This window comes from Onychomys torridus, chromosome 7, assembly GCF_903995425.1.
Source record: "Onychomys torridus chromosome 7, mOncTor1.1, whole genome shotgun sequence".
In the NCBI taxonomy this organism is placed as follows: Eukaryota; Metazoa; Chordata; class Mammalia; order Rodentia; family Cricetidae; genus Onychomys; species Onychomys torridus.
In genome coordinates, this window is record NC_050449.1 from 108176290 (window position 1) to 108192586 (window position 16297).

The 16297-nt window shown below is 44.0% G+C and overlaps 1 protein-coding gene across 1 annotated transcript in view; it reads left to right on the plus strand.

The window, feature by feature from the left end:
• The first annotated feature begins 1079 nt into the window (after positions 1-1079).
• Positions 1080-16297, plus strand: part of Gadl1 (glutamate decarboxylase like 1) — a 143516-nt gene continuing 128298 nt past the window's right edge. The window contains exons 1-5 of the mRNA XM_036194121.1: positions 1080-1247; positions 7292-7418; positions 10082-10172; positions 14448-14554; positions 15300-15415. Coding sequence (XP_036050014.1) covers positions 1095-1247; positions 7292-7418; positions 10082-10172; positions 14448-14554; positions 15300-15415 — 594 coding nt within the window. The 5' untranslated portion in view covers positions 1080-1094. The remainder of the gene's footprint in view (positions 1248-7291; positions 7419-10081; positions 10173-14447; positions 14555-15299; positions 15416-16297) is intronic.

Consider the following 16297-nt stretch of genomic DNA (forward strand, 5'->3'; position numbering starts at 1 on the left):
TGCATAGCATTGCTGCCTAGGGCCGAGGGGGTGCTGAGCTTACATGAGGAAGGGAGAGGGAGGCTTGTGCCCCGTTACACGGTTCCCTGCTTGGTAAAGCAGGTTCTGACAGGTTGAACAAATACATGCTTTACATGTTAAGGGATGGGGGCGGGATACACAGCTCAGTTGACTGAGTGGTTGTCATAGCATGCACAGCACCCTGGGTTCCAGCTCCCATCAGCATCAACCAGTTGTGGTGGTGTTCAGCTCCACTCTCAGTCCTGGAAGATCAATAGTTCAAAGTTCCCTTCAGCTACAGAGCAAGTTTGAGGCCAACCTGGGCTACATGAGATCTGTCTCAAGACAAGACAAGCAAGCAAAACAAAACAAAATGAAGATGCTTACAGCATAGAGTTAATTATAGGTGAGGTTTGAAGTACCGTTTCCCCTTCTCCAAATACCCAACTCCTTTTCTCTCTTATTCTGCTGTGGTGGGAGCAGGGGTGTGTCTAAGGAAAGGGTCTTGTGCCAATCATTTGTACCCCATGGGGATGTTACTAAGTGTCTCACTGTCTTTAAGAGGTAGTGTTCTGTGAGATGTCTATCTGCTACAGACAGCCTTGTATTTGAACTTCTCCATTCAGCATGGGCACTGTACACAGTGACAAGCTTTTGGAGCCTGACTTGGCATAGTACTGATGGACCAGCTCTCAACTCCATGGACCAACACAGCCCAATATGAAGGAGCACACACTGTAAGATACTCCACCTATCCTGTAATTCATGAAGTTTGGTCTGTGTGAGCAACTGTGAGCATCAGTACCCCACATGGTACCTTCATCTGTGAAAAGAAGACATACACGTGACAAGGAAGACTGACAGGAGCAGCGAGGGGCAAGAGAGGAAGAGACGGGGAATGAGCTCCACATACAATACAGGCGTATGGGAGAACTTAACACACACACACACACACACACACACACACACACACACACACACACACAGAGTATGCAATTTGTGAAGTCTGTTTCCTGTGTTTCTTTGTGTTTTGTGGTGTGAGCTCTCAAGCTCATTCTGTTTGTGCCCTCCTAGGAGACACTGTCCAGAAGGAGATGACCCCTAGTAAGAAGAGCCCTGTCCTTGTGGATGGGGTTGTACTTAATGGACCTCAAACTGATGTGAAAGCAGGAGAAAAATTTGTTGAAGAAGCCTGTAGGCTAGTAATGGAAGAGGTGGTTTTGAAAGCTACGGATGTCAATGAAAAGGTAAGAAAACACACAGGAAGTCCCAGGAACAGGGCCTGGGAGATGGCTCAGTAGGGAAGGAGTTTGCTGTGCAGAGGTGAGGAGCTGAGTTCGGAAGCCTAGAGCCCATGTGAAGCTGGACACTGTGGCATACATCTGAAGTCCTAGTGTTTCTAAAGAAGGTGAGGTAGGGACAAGATATGTGGAAGCCACCAGCAGCCTAGTCTGGGGTATGCTGAGATGCCCCCATCTCAAGCAAGGAGGAAGATGAGAACAGACATTTGAAATTCTTCTTTGACTTCCACATATGGCATGCACATGTCCTCATTTACACACACAAACACACACACACGGGGTGGGGACTTAATATCCCAGATATGTTTTCCATATCTATATGACTGAATAAGGAGGGTATCCACACTTTCTTCTCTCTAAAGGGGCAGTCAGATGCCACAGATGTGACCACTCCCCTCCCTGGCCTCCATGTCCCATCAGCTTGTGGACAGGTTGTTTCTCCCTTTGGGGTCTTGTCGAAGGCTGTCCCAGGGCTTGCCTAGTGAGGTCAGGAAACACAGGGAGGAAGCCTCGCCCTGTTTGATTGCCTGGATTATATCCACTCTGCCCTCACAGAATGTGCTTCCTCTGTCTCTTACATCATCTTTGTTTCACTGGTGGAAATCAACAGGGATGCCAAAAACTAAAGAGTATTTACCTAACAATCTCTTAGACGCTTTCCCAAGCTCACACTAGAAATCATGGCTTGTTAAATCCAACTGCTGGGTGGTGCCCATTGTGGTCTAGGATTAAAACACAGGCTCAGGTTCAGTCTCAGGTAAAGTTTAGACTTGCCACCAGTGTCACCCTCAGGCCCAGGCCATGTGCTCTAGGGAGTGGGTGCTGTGTGCTAAGTCTCACCCTCAGGCCCAGGCCATGTGTATAGCATGTTTGATCCCTTCACGATGGGATTGGGAGTTAACTCATTTCACAAAGTTCTTACCATGTATCAGGATCTGAATTTGATCCACATACAAAAATTGGGCGTGGTGCATGATGTTGGAATATCAGCCAGTGGTGGTTGAAACAGTTAAATCCCTGGGACTCACTGGCCAGCCACCCAAGCTTACTTGGGAAAGCTCTATGGCAATGGTAAACTGTCTCAAAAAATAAATGACAAAAAATTAAAAAAATGGATGAAGTCTTCTAGGGAATGACAGAACATTGTCCTCTGACCTTCACTCACACAGGCAAACATGTGAATGCAGCTACACACATATGTTGTCACAAGAAACACACACAGACACATAGACATACACAGACACATAGACACACAGACACACAGACATATATACACAGACACACAAATGCACATACAGATACACTCAGACACACACACACACACACACACACACACACATATAAATATATATAGAGAGAGACACACAAATGGACACACAGACACAGACACACAGAGAGACACACAGACACACAGACAGACATACACAAACATACAGAGACACAGACACACACAGAGACATACACAAACACACAGACACAAACAAACATAGATACACACACACACATACACACAATCATTACATGAGGCTCTAAACAGCAGACATGTTATTGTTCCTATTTTGGGAAGGAAGGAGAAAGTGAGGTACATGGGGTCATGTATCTCAACCACAACACATGCTAATACATGTCAGCTGGGGATAAATCCAAGTGGTATGGCTTCACTATCCATGTTCCTAACTTCTCCACATACCCCAGGAACCTCTAACAACTGCTAAATTGACATTTATCATCCCGATAACTTCTCCTTTGGAACTGAATTACCAATGAGTGAACACATAGGTGAGACTTCCCCAATTATATTAGTAGCAAATAAATGCCACTTATAACTGAGTTTGGAGGTGATAGTATTTATTCTGAAATGTTGGTCACTAATTAGAAAGCTAATAGATGAGATTGTCATGATCTCTGAACATGGACAGAATAGTCATGCTCAGGACAAAATTGATTGTGGCAGCTTTTATCTGTTCGTGTATTTATAATTTAATATCAGACTTCTCTGCATTTCTCTGAAATACTTTGAATCTTGTTTGCTTAGGAACACACTTCTCTGCCAGAAAGTTGTTTTTATTATTTTTATGCTTTTAAAATGTATTTATTCTTTGTGAATTTCATACATGTATACAATGTTTTTTAAAAATTTAATCTTTTTTTTTTTTTAGTGTATGTGCATGTGTATAAGTGTTTGCCTACATATACAAATATGTACCATGTTCATGTAATACCTACACCTACAGAGGCCAGAAGGGTGTGTTAGATCCCCTGGAACTGAAGTTACAGACTGCTGTGAACTGCCATGTTGGTGCTAGAAATCAAATCCAGGTCCTCTGGAAGGGTAGCTAGTGTTCCTAAGCATGAGTCATTTCTCCAGACCCTCAGCAACATATTCTGATCCTATCCACCCTCACGGTTCCTTCTAGCTCCTCCCAGATTGCCTCACCACACCGCCTCTCAATGTCATGTCATTATCATCCTCCTCTTCCTCCTACTCTCTTCCTCCCTTTTCAGAACCTAATTACTCTATGTTTTGCTCCCCCTATGTTTCTTTGTGTGGAGCTGGCCATGCACTAGAGCACAGGCAGCCTAGCAGGATCCACACCCCTGAAGAGAACTTACTGTCCCTCATATCTATCAGCTGCCAGTATTTCCTCAGCTAGGTGAGAGTCTCATGAGCCTTTCCCCAACCCATACTGGAATGCTGACTGATTTGATTTGTTTTTTGAGATAAGATCTATGTAGCCCATGCTGGCCTCCATTTGATCTCCTTTCCCTCAGCCTCTTGAGTGCTGGAATTAGAGGTGTGAGGCACCAACCATGTGTGGCTAAGTTTGTATTTTTTTTTTTAAAGCTAGGCTTTTTTTCAGTAATTAAATATTAACTGAATGCTAGCTACTTGAAAAGCATTAAATTGAGCCTTTGAGGAAATAAAGAAACAGAAAATAAAAGCCCAGTTTCAAACTGAATTTATAATCCAACTAGATAGGTACATTTTCATTTGTAAAGAGAATAGGGGGTCCCGGTGAGGGAGCAGTGAGTGCTGGGAGTTTGGGGCAGACATTTCAAGAGCTCAGAGAGGAGCTGACACATTGGGGTAGGGTAATGGTTAAATTAGTTGTAGGAAGGCAGGGAGAAGTTTCAGGGATGCTCTCATTGCTAAGAACAGTAAGGAAAGCTGGAAATCACACCACAGAAGGGCAAGATGTGCTCAGAGCAAGGGGACTCCTCTTGTGGAAGAGATTGCAAAGGAACACTGACAGAGGAGACCCATGGGGATTAGATGAGAAAGGAACATAGGACCTCCAATGAAGGGACTCTAGGGTCCAGCTAAAGAGTCCCAAGGTGACCAATGTTGTAGATATGAAAGCTGTTTGTCCATTTGGAGTAAGTGTGCAAGCCAGCTGGGGTTGGGGCCAGCACGTGAAGCTTTTCTGACACTAACTTGTCTATACTCCCTGAGAACCATCAGGACACCATTCTAAGATGAACTGCAGTGGTATGCCTTACTCTTGGTGACCTCAGCCACTTTTTATAAATGGGCATCGAAGCTTATATTCAATAAAGCTTTCTCCTTTGATTTGCTTCCACGGAGTCTGGTGTCCATCATGACGGTACAGAATACATCATCTCAGTACTTGGGAGCTGGAGGATCAGGGGTGCAAGGTCATCCTCATCCACATAGCATGTTCAATGACAGCCTAAACTATAAGAGATTCTATCTCCAACAGGTGACACGGTGGCAGGGAGAGGGTCGGTGAGGACATCCAGGGAGACAGTGATGTCAGTAAAGCACTTGCTGCGCAAGCGTGAGGAACTGCAGTTTCATCCCAGGATCTGAAATTTAAGATATGACATGGAGGTGCATGCTTGTAATCACAGCGCTCGGGAGCCCAAGCTTGTCTTCCGACTTCTGAATTTACATGTGCACACATATACCCTCCCCAACACACATACACACACACACACACACACAAGCACACATGAAAAGATGCAGTTCAATCCCACACTCCCCCAGACTCCCTTGTGTTTCCCATAGTCTGCCCAGCCCAGCCCCTCTAGCCCCTGCCATCTACTGCTCTTGCTGACTCTCTAGCTCCTGGGACCAGGAGATCATACAGATGGATTCCTGTCCTAAGCAGCCTCTGAGACAGTTTTCCCTCATCAAAGTTCCCTCGAGATTCATGTGTGCAGCCGTGTATGCCTACGGCCATTCTTGTGGGTGGCCTCTGTCATGCTGGACGCACCTCTCTCTGTCAGGGAGCCACCATGGGAGTTGAATTGCACATCTCTCACACAACATGTTACTTCCTCCTGCTTCCTCCGCTGCCCACCTCCATGGCTTCTCACCCATTTCTATTCCCTGGTCTCTCGCCTCAGCCTCTCCTCCCCTGTACCACCAAGCTTTTAAAAGATGTCTTTGGTCCCTCCCTCTGCTTCTTCACCTCCTACCTCTCCTCTCCTCCAGGATCTCTCCTCCACCCCACCTCTCTAGTCACATTGCTAGTGCCAAGAACACCTCTGTGGTGATGAATTCCATGGTGTCTGGTTGGTTGTTAATTTGGTTTCTCAGCATCATTTGGCACCAGACCCTTCTTTTAATGTATGGCCCCACTACACCACCCTAGAAGGGAGGTCTGCATTCTTCTCTTATCAGCATTCTCCCTGTCAGAGGTCATCTGTGTGGTCTCTTAAGTGGCAGTGTTCTCTATGGATCCCTATAGCATCTTTCTGAGCTGAGAGCACCTGTCCCCCTGGTATATCATCACAGGAAGCCTAGAATTTTGTCCCTGATTCTTCCCAGAGTTTGATAAAGCCCACCTTGATTTAGCTTTCTCCATTTACTCATTCATTTGCTCCACACATCTCCATTGAGTACCTTAAAGTAAATCTCCATCTTCTCCAAAACACCCCTGTAACCTCAGCACCATCATTAAACTTGCATCCTGATCCATCTTTACTGAGGAGCTGTGAAGCAGTGTTGAACAAGCTTCATGGATGAACAAGCCAACAGCTCTGCCCCTGGGAAGATTATGTAGGACATAACAGATGAGTGAATATATTAGTGATACCTGCTGTGGAAAATGGAAGAAGTTGGAGAGAGTGATTGTGACTGGGTCATGGGCAGGTGGGAACATTAAGAGACAAAACTGTCATTGAAAAATAATTGAAACATTTCAGCAATGACATACAAAAACTGAGGGAGTTCACTATGAAAAGAAGCAGGTGAAGAGACACATCCTCGGCAGAGGACAAAGCATGTGAAGCCCCAGCAGTGTGTGCACTCTTGGTGTGTCCAAGGAAGAGGAGGAGAGAAAATTAGGAGATAGGGGTACCAGAGAAGAAATGCAGGCCAAGAAGCTGCCCAACAGGGTGGTTTTGAGTCTTCATAATTACTTCTACTAAGAGGGGGCAGAGCTCATTGGTAGAACATAGACTGCATAATTACTTCTGTTTGACCTTGAGGAAGATGGTAAGTAGTGAAGGTATTTGCACAGGAATCTATGGTAATGGCTTGAGGGAGAGAGGCCCACTCTGGCAGCTGGGCTGACAGACTGTGGGAAGGAAGAGAGTCATCTCAGGGAACAGTCAGTGTCTAGCTTAACTCATGGCTGCCTTTCCTTATCCTTCTGATTTATGCTGCAGTCAAACATGCTTCCATGACATCTTAGTGACCTTCCATCCTGTGACATTTCCACCTGGAGCTCTCTGGGACTCATCCCTAACCTTAACTGACTCACTCTGTTCTTACATAGTCCCCAGTCTGATGTTAGTTCTCCTAGGAGAGCTGAATGGACTTCTCTGGTCCCCGCTGGATCCAAGCTGTTCTCACAGCCTCACAGCTCCTTTTATGGTGGCCTGCAGCTTCAGCAGGTTGAAATCCCCATGTCTTCTGCTCCTTTGGAGCTACCTGGGGCCAGAGTTCTGGCTCATCCAATGCCCTCATCCTGGGCTCTCCTGGGAACTTAGTTAACCATGAGCTGTCACTCAATCTCCAGGTGTGTGAATGGCAGCCCCCTGAGCAGCTGAGGCAACTCCTTGATCTGGAGATGAGGGACACAGGAGAGCCACAGGACAAGCTGCTGAAACTCTGCCAAGATGTCATCCACTTCAGCGTCAAAACCAGTAAGCCCTTGTCATGTCCCTGACCTTTCCCTGATGTTCACCTCATAGTGAAAATAATGATGCCAGTGTCTAAGGAACAAGAAACCTGGGTCAGACTAATCAGGGCTCTGATGCAGACTACTGCATGGGTCTCTTTAATCCTTAATGCAGATTTGCTTTCAAGGCCAAAGAATTGATGGGGATCTGTTAATGTCAGAGACCTGTAAACATGAACTCTTCCTTGTCAATCTCTGTCCACCATTTGTAACCAAGTTATGTACAGAAATTCCTATGAATTAGTTAGCAAACTGGCAAGTTATTGTGATGGTATGACTATGTTATGGGACTTTAAATTTTTTTCTGTGGTCCAAAGCGTGCAAAAAGGAAGAGGATAAGGAGGAGGAGAAAAGAAAGAAAGAAAAGGAAAAGTTGAAAACTAGATTTATTTAGATGCTGGTACTCTTGACAACTGCTAATTACCAACTCATTTGATCAAATCTGGCAGGATAAAAATAAAAATAAAAACCTTTAGGTAAATATAAGAGAAATATGATGGTTGTGAGTACAGCTCCTAGCAGAGTGCTTGCCCAGCATGCAGGCATGCACAAAGCCTTGGATTCTTCCCAGTGTTGCATGAATCAGGCACAGTGGTGCACTCCTGTAATCCCAGCACACAGATGGAGGCAGGAAGATCAGGAGGTCAAGGTCATCCTCAGCTACATAGTGAGTTCAAGGCTAGCCTGGGCTACTAAAGACTCAGTCTTAAAAACTAAAAACAGTAATAGCAAAAGAAAGCCCAGTAAATGTTAGGTTTTATTATGACTTTCACATGAATGCCATCACTCTGTGGCTCCAGTAAACAGTGGCACTGTGTCACTGGCTTGATTGTTACCATGGGACAAATAACCAATGAAGACATGTCAAAGTTGTTATTGTTGTTGGTGTGTGTGTGTGTCTGATTTTTCTAAAATATGCACATCTTCCCGTGCTGAGAAGGTAATCCTGTATCTTAATCTACATAGCCATTATGCTCCGTGAATTCTGACACTGGACTAAATTTAGTGGAAAGAACGCCATAAAATCCTGGCTAAAAATAATTGGATTAAATTCCCTTGGGAAAGCCTGGTGCATATATCTAAAACTCAGTTAGAATTTCCTAATAGGGATGCCTACTTCATTATTATCATGCCTGTCAGAAGTCTGGAGTGACATTTAATGCAGTAGATTGTTTTCAGTTTACTGTGTATTTTCCATAATGTTACCATGGAAATCAATCATAAATTAACACAGAACTTTAAAAAATCCTATTAAAATTACTTGTAGCAATGTCTGGTTGTCTCTGCCAGATCAGAGGGAGTTTTCCAGCTTTAATTGAAGGCATTTGGTTCGATTTGGGTTTTCTTTATTGAACCCATAGTTGAAAGAGAGAGGGAAAAAAAACCCCACATATTTAATTCTCCATCCAAACCAGTTTCCCACAGATTCCGAATTAGAAGGGCCTCTGCCTTTGTGCTCTTTGTCACACTGGGTTTCTTTTGCCTAAGAATGTCAAACCAGTTAGCCTGGTGTTTGGTGTGAATATTCACACTTGGAAGGCTGGGGACTTTTTTTTTTTATGAGACCTTTTAAATGAGAAAGATGGGGAGAGAGGGAGGGAGGGAGAGAAAGACCAGACAGGAAGTTCTTACTGCATGATGGAGTTATATAGGAGATGGCGATGGTGTTTGAAGTAGGTTGAATCCCAAAGTGTCTGAACTGAGTGGTGAGTCACAGCTGGTACCCATCTGCTTCATGCCAGACAAGCTGTGCAGCAGGAGGAACAGAAAGGCCACTCCTGGACTGTCACTGTAGGCAGACACTTGGGTGCTAAGACCCATTTCTCAAGGGCTTGGGTGGAGGTAAATGGCAGAAGAGACCAGAAATAAAAGTGATGCTCTCAATCTCTCCAGTTTTACTGAGAAAGCTTGTCTTGCTTGTCTTGGAGAAAAAATTATGCCAAAGCACTTCATAGGTAGGGATATGGTGCCTCTAATAACCTGCTCACTACAGAAGCATAGGGACAAGAATTCAGACCTCCTGGATCCCATGTTAAAAAACAGGCAAGGCTTCACACACCAGTAATCCAAGCTCTGGGGAGACAGACGGTGGATCGCATGTCTCCACTGGCCAGCCAGTCTAGCTGAGTGGGCAAGCTTGAGGTTGAATGAAAGACTCCCTCTTAAGACTAAGGTGGAGTAAAACTAAGAAAGACAGATGCTGCTAACCTCTGACCTATGCAAACACACACACATATGCACACACACATGCATGACTATATGTACAAATGCACACACAGAAAAGGAGCTTCAACACTTTTCCTTGTATATATGCTAAGTATTTTTAAAATACTTGAAATGTAATTATGTATAATAAGGTACACAAATATGACTTTCTCAGCTTATGGATCAGAAGAGGCTCAGACCATTTCTAGAACCCAGAGGCCCCTTGTAGCCTCTGCCCAGCTGAACAGCCCATCTTGATGCAGCAAATCCTTCCCTCTATTCTACAGGTGTCTATGCTGATTCTGAAGGTCCTGTAAGTGGACTCACACTGTGCTGACCTTTGTGGCCAGCTGCTTTCCTCATCTGAAAGAGCCATTGGTGCTCCATTGCTGTGTAAGTGAGTACTTTGTTTTCCCTTTACAGACCATCCAAGATTTTTCAACCAGTTGTATGCTGGCCTTGATTACTACTCCTTGGCAGCCCGGATTATAACAGAAGCACTTAATCCAAGCATGTAAGTACTGTGTGACTGGAGGTTAGAGATGGATGTTAACTCTGTAAAGGTTTGTTTTGTGAATTTCACTGTAATGATTTGTTTTGCAAAGTCTAATCATTAGAAATGTTATAGTCCCAAGACTTCAAGCCATGCTGGAGGAGGTGCTTTTGACAGGTAGAGCTGTGAGATAATGCCAGGAATACCCATCAATCAGAGGAGAAAGCTGGTTAAGCAATTCTCCACTAACTCCTGCACAAGAAGCCATGTCTATGCTACATATTAGAGGCAGAATAAAAACAAGCCTTAGGCCAAGGAGATGGCTCAGGTGGGAGAGTGCTTGCCTGGCAAGCATGAAGACCTCAGAACCCAAGTATGATGCTGATACACTCTCGTAATCCTAGCTCTTGGAGGCAGGCACAGGAGGATCCCTGAGACTCGCAGCTAGCCAGACTAGCCTTCTTGGTGGACTCTAGGCCAGTGAGAGATCCTTCCTGAAACAACAAGCAAATGGCTCCTAAGGAACCATGCTCAAGGTTGTCCTTTGATCTACACACACACACACACACACACACACACACACACACACACTCACACACCTACACCTACCTTTGATGATGTCCTTAGAAATGATAAAGTCTGGTGAAAGAAATACATGTACTAAATGGCTTTAATGTGAATGAATATAAAATCCAAATGCATACTTGAGAGACAGGTGTGTTATACTGTAAACATAAATGGAGGGATATTTCCTAGTTAGTCCCAGGGAAGTCTCTGAGAAAAGGTGACAGCTAAGAGAAGGATGGGTGTGAGTTAACCTTGTGAAATTGAGAGGGACACATTCCAAGTGGTGGGAGCAGCATGTATGGAGGCCCTGTGATAGGAGGCAGCATGGCACAGTGAGAACCGCATAATATCTAAAGGTCCTTTGGTGGGAGGCAGCAGCATGCCGCTCTATGTTCAAAGGTCAGTGTGGGTGTAGTTGACAGAGTGACAGGGATTATAGTGGAAAACACGGCCAAAGAGACTGAGAGAATAAACACGTTGAGCCTATGAAACATACTTATGAATCATTCCAGGTCCATAGGAAAGAAGCCCTTGAAAGTCAACATTATTTGGTGACATTTATTGTCAGAATTTTTTTTTTTTTTTGATGAGGAATGGGGAGATGGTTCAGTGGGTAAGCTTGACAACCTGAGTTCAGAATCTGTGAACTCACATTTTTGCCGATGTGGTAACACAAATGTCTAGAACTCAGCACATCCGTGGGAAACAGAAGGCAGAGACAAGAAAATCTCCAGAAACTCCTGGGCCAATGAGCCTGGCTTAAGCTGTCGTGTCTCAAAGTGGAAGGAAGGGATAAATACGGAAAGATTATCCTCTGATCTCCATGCGCGCACGCACGCACACACACACACACACACACACACACACACACACACACTGAAGTATCGGAATAGACTAGATGGGATGAATCTAGAGTATATTTCCTTTGCCAAATGAAAGATGGTAGCAGTTTGGATTCTGAGTGAAGTGGAAGTGGAAAGAATAGGGAAAAAGCATGTTTAGAAGACAAAGCATGGAAGCTGGGCACCATCATTGCAGTGATTCGTAGACACATGAGGACCTGAGTTTGAGCCTCAGCACCCACTTGTAATCCCAGCACTGAAAAGATGGAGGGAGCTGAATCCCTGGCACTTGGTGAGCAGGCAGTATAGTCATATTCCAAGCCCAGGCCCTGTGAGAGACCCTGTCCCCCAAAGCACCTTTGGCCTCCCTGAGCATGTGTGTGTACATGTGTGTATGTGTATCTCTGCACACACAGTGACATTCATATACCTCTGTACACACACTTAGAAGCTTATGTGCAAAGGGGTGGTTAAGTGTTAGATCTTGGAAATGAGGTTCAGAGGGTGCTGTGGATATTGCTCTGTGTAAATAAAGTTCTGATTGGCCAGTGGCCAGGCAGGAAGTATAGGCGGGACAAGAGAGAAGAGGTTTCTGGGAAGTAGAAGGCTGGGGAGACACCGCCAGCTGCCTCCATGAGAAGCAACATGTAAAGACACTGGTAAGCCACAAGCCATGTGGCAAAGTATAGACTAACAGAAATGGGTTAATTTAAGATAGAAGAAGTTGATAACAGAAGCCTGCCACAGCCATACAGTTTGTAAACAATGTAAATTTCTGTGTGCTTTCTTGGTTGGGTCTGAGAGACTGTGGGACTGGCGGGTGAGAGAGATTTGTCCTGACTGGGCCAGACAGGAAAACTCTAACTACAAGAGGGAGAATTCTTAGCTCCTGCCTAAGCTTCCACCCTTTGTGGCTGGGTTCATGGCCATCCCATGGGATGGTACAAAACACTGGGAGAGAACATCAGGTTTCAACTGTAGTGGACGAGCCAATATTAAAATCTCCATTTCAGTTGTGGGCCTTAAAAGCTAGAATGACTTCGAGATAGTCAACCACACTGAAAGATCTCTGGGCCTGGAATTCTGATATGAATTTAAAAATGTGTAAATGTGGAAGAGAGTAGGGGAAGAATGGTTACATAGTGAAAATGGATGAGAGTCCCCAAGCTAGTGATTCCCACTTGGAATTAACCCGAGGACCCCTGGGGTCCAGGCAGACTAATGGCATGCACATGATGTGCACGTTTAATAGCTTCAATGAGCAGCCAGTGTGGAAAACCACATCATAAGGACAAAAGACAGAGTGAAGAGAGAACAGGACTCAGGACCTTGGGAGCAAGACTTGAAGATAGCTAACCTTTAATGGTTAGGAGGGCGAGGAGAGTCAGCCAAGATGGAGGGAGGGAAGAGCGGGAAGTCAAGAGTATAGGTGTAGAAGCCATGGGAGAGGATGTGTTCAGGACAGGGAGTTATTGAGTAGATAACTAAGGTGAAGGCTGGATTACTGATATAGATGTCAGGGGTAAAGACAGTGCCTCCACGCAAGGCAGACACAGGGACTAGATTCTGGAGGTGGAAGAATCAGCAGTAGATCATCAGAAAGGACAGCCAAGTTTCACTCTTCAGATCTCTCCTCACAGAGTTTTACAACTCGTTACTTGAGTTATTTAACCTGGAACATTTAGAGGTCTATGATGTGTTAGATTGCTGCCCTGCTGGACCATCAACTCATACTGTGCCCACCCCTTGTGCATTCTATACCTCCCTCCTCCAGCTGCATGTCCATTACCGTGTAGAGTTGATCTAATTTTCAGTAATAGGTTTACAACAAGTCGAGCGATTATTTTATATGTATTTCAGCTCCCCATAAACAAATACAGCCTTTAACATTTCTGTAAACTGGTTACACACCAGGGTTGGAAATTTAGCCTGTCTTATGTTTAAGAGAATCCAACACCTGCAGAGTGCTTAGCACACAGGCAGGTACTACATAGTGGATGTTTGGTTCTTTTGCCTTTATTGCAAAGCTGTCCCCTCCAGATAAAATACTCATATAAAAAAAATTTCCACAACTATAAATTTAAACACATCTTCTTAGCCTACATATTGGAGTACACATTTATTCAAATATGATTTATTGTAATCACCTAATTATAAAACAGATTGGGGATATTGAGCCACTCAGTTATCTAGAGAGAGAAGATACTTACATGTTACATAACCAGGCACTATAGCTGATGGAGTTTGAGGTACTGGAGCTGGGATCAACATGAGGGATTGGAGAGTGAGAGAAAAGCATGAAGGGACAGGCAAAGCAGTAAGTCAGACTGTCATACAGGCTTAGTGACAATCTTCATTGATGCCAGAGAAATCTCTACAAGGACCAGATATCAAGGTTAGATACCACAGGGAGTGTGGATGTAAGGTAGCACCTTCAGCTAAGATCACCATAGCAAGGCTCTCTGATGATGTCACCCCAGCCTAGAGCAGTAAATCAGGACAGTAAAACCATCACACAATGAAAAATACTCATAGAACACTTCCTACATGTGCAGATATAGCTAATGTGGCACAAGAAGCAATGTTCAGGATGCAGAGCCCCCATGTAGAGACAGTGTGCTTGTGGTAATGACCTAGAAAAACATGGCTACCAAGACAATAGCTTCTCTTTAGTTAGTATCAGCAGCCAACTTACTAAGCATCCAAGCAAAGGAATGGCTATTTCCCATGGCTGACACACAGATGATAATCTTCTGTCCTCATGGAATTGAAGGTTCCTTGGCAACCATTGGGTTTCATGGAACTCTCTCTGTGCATTTCTCTCGGGACCCCAAAGGGATGTTTTGACTCTAGTCATAGAAGTGAAGTGTTTTTTATATCTGTCTAGTTATACGTATGAGGTGTCCCCAGTGTTTCTGTTAGTGGAAGAGGCGGTTCTGAAGAAAATGATTGAATTTGTTGGCTGGAAAGAAGGGGATGGAATATTTAACCCAGGTGAGTACCACTGGTGACCTCCATCACCCTTCCACTTGGAGCACCTAAACATCTATCCAGTTGAGGAACCTCTACTTGCAGACATGCACATGACCCAAAAGTTGGCTTACCATGGAGCTGACACCTTTTCATAATGTGATGGAAATTTGCATAAATGCTAGGTCATGATATGCATACTTAACAATGAGATGTCTACAATTTAGGATTTGCATATCTACACTTATGATTTTTAACTAGCACAAAGGAATTCCTCAGCTGCTGGGAGCTTACAAAGATACTTCTAAGTCCTCTATATGTTTTTCAGGCAATGTTTCTTCAGAAGATTTCCAAACCATCTTGGCTTATTCTACAGTGTTTTTCTAGGTCTGGAGATGAGCATGCATTTCCATTTCAGTGTCACCAAAGAGGTGACAGACAGGGTGACAGACAGGGTGTCATAAACAGCACAACTCTGGATGCTCCTGCTAAGTTCAGGCTCAGAAGCTGAAAGTTTTAGTTTGGAAATAAAAAAAAGTCCTAAGCCAAAAAGATAGGCCTAAATTTCCTTATTTTCTGAGATAAAAAGTTCAGAAATCGTAGACATCCAGAAGAGTAAAAATGGGACATTTGGGGTATTTGGGTGACTCTCACAGTGAGTTTTTGTTAGACAGGGTAGACCTAGCTGTCCAATGCTTCCAGTTTATTTGTTTCTTTGGGTGTTAAGACTTCATGCTGTAAGTTTGACATTTAAATTTTGTCTTTGCAGGTGGCTCAGTGTCCAATATGTGTGCAATGAATTTAGCTAGATACAGATATTACCCTGATGTTAAGGAGAAGGGCCTGTCTGGTTTGCCACGATTAATCCTTTTCACATCGGCAGAGGTAAAGCATTATTTTTTTATGTTATATACATTTTTCCTCTTGAGAATGTGTTAGTTAAGAGGGTTCATTTGCCTGAGGATTCCTGTTGTGATTTTTATTCTATCTATGTGTGATCGATATACCTATGTATGATGTATCGTTTTATTTCAAAGGGAGATCAGATTTTGTTCTGGTTTTGGTATAGCAACTTCATTTAAATTTATAGTCTGACCACAAGGTGCCCATACCCAATTAATGCACTCCTACCTACCATAACCCTTATACCTGAGGCTCAGGGAGCCTCAAGGAAGAGGGGTGGAAAGACTATAACAGCCAGAGGATCAGGATGTCTTCCATAGAGCGTCATCTCCTACATATAATAGGGAGCTGTACCAATGAAATCTTAACAGTATAGTTGCCTAAACGAGACCTTTACCATGACAACATCATGACATGCCAATGTGGATTGGGGAAATCTACCAAGACCACATGCCTGGATGAAGAGCTATAGGTAGTTAATAGCTGCTGCAAGAGGAGGAATCAGTCTCTTTAGGGACAAGGCGCCTGATGGCTTAGCTGATTCTCAGTGGTCATCACTAAACACACATACATATGCACAACAATATATGAACTCAGCAAGATGTGTGTGTGTGTGTGTGTGTGTGTGTGTGTGTGTGTGTAGTAGATTTCATTTCAAGTGCTAGCTCTCTCTGTGAATCTTTCCTTATGTCTTGCTTTATCAGAACTCAGATCAGGACTGGTATCAGATGTATTGTCTACTCCCAATTCTTTGCAAAGTTAGTAGTGTAAGGGATTTTTATCTTTCCTTTCAAGATATAGAGGAAGGCAGGGGGATTCAGTAGCCACTGATTACACACACACACACACACACACACACACACA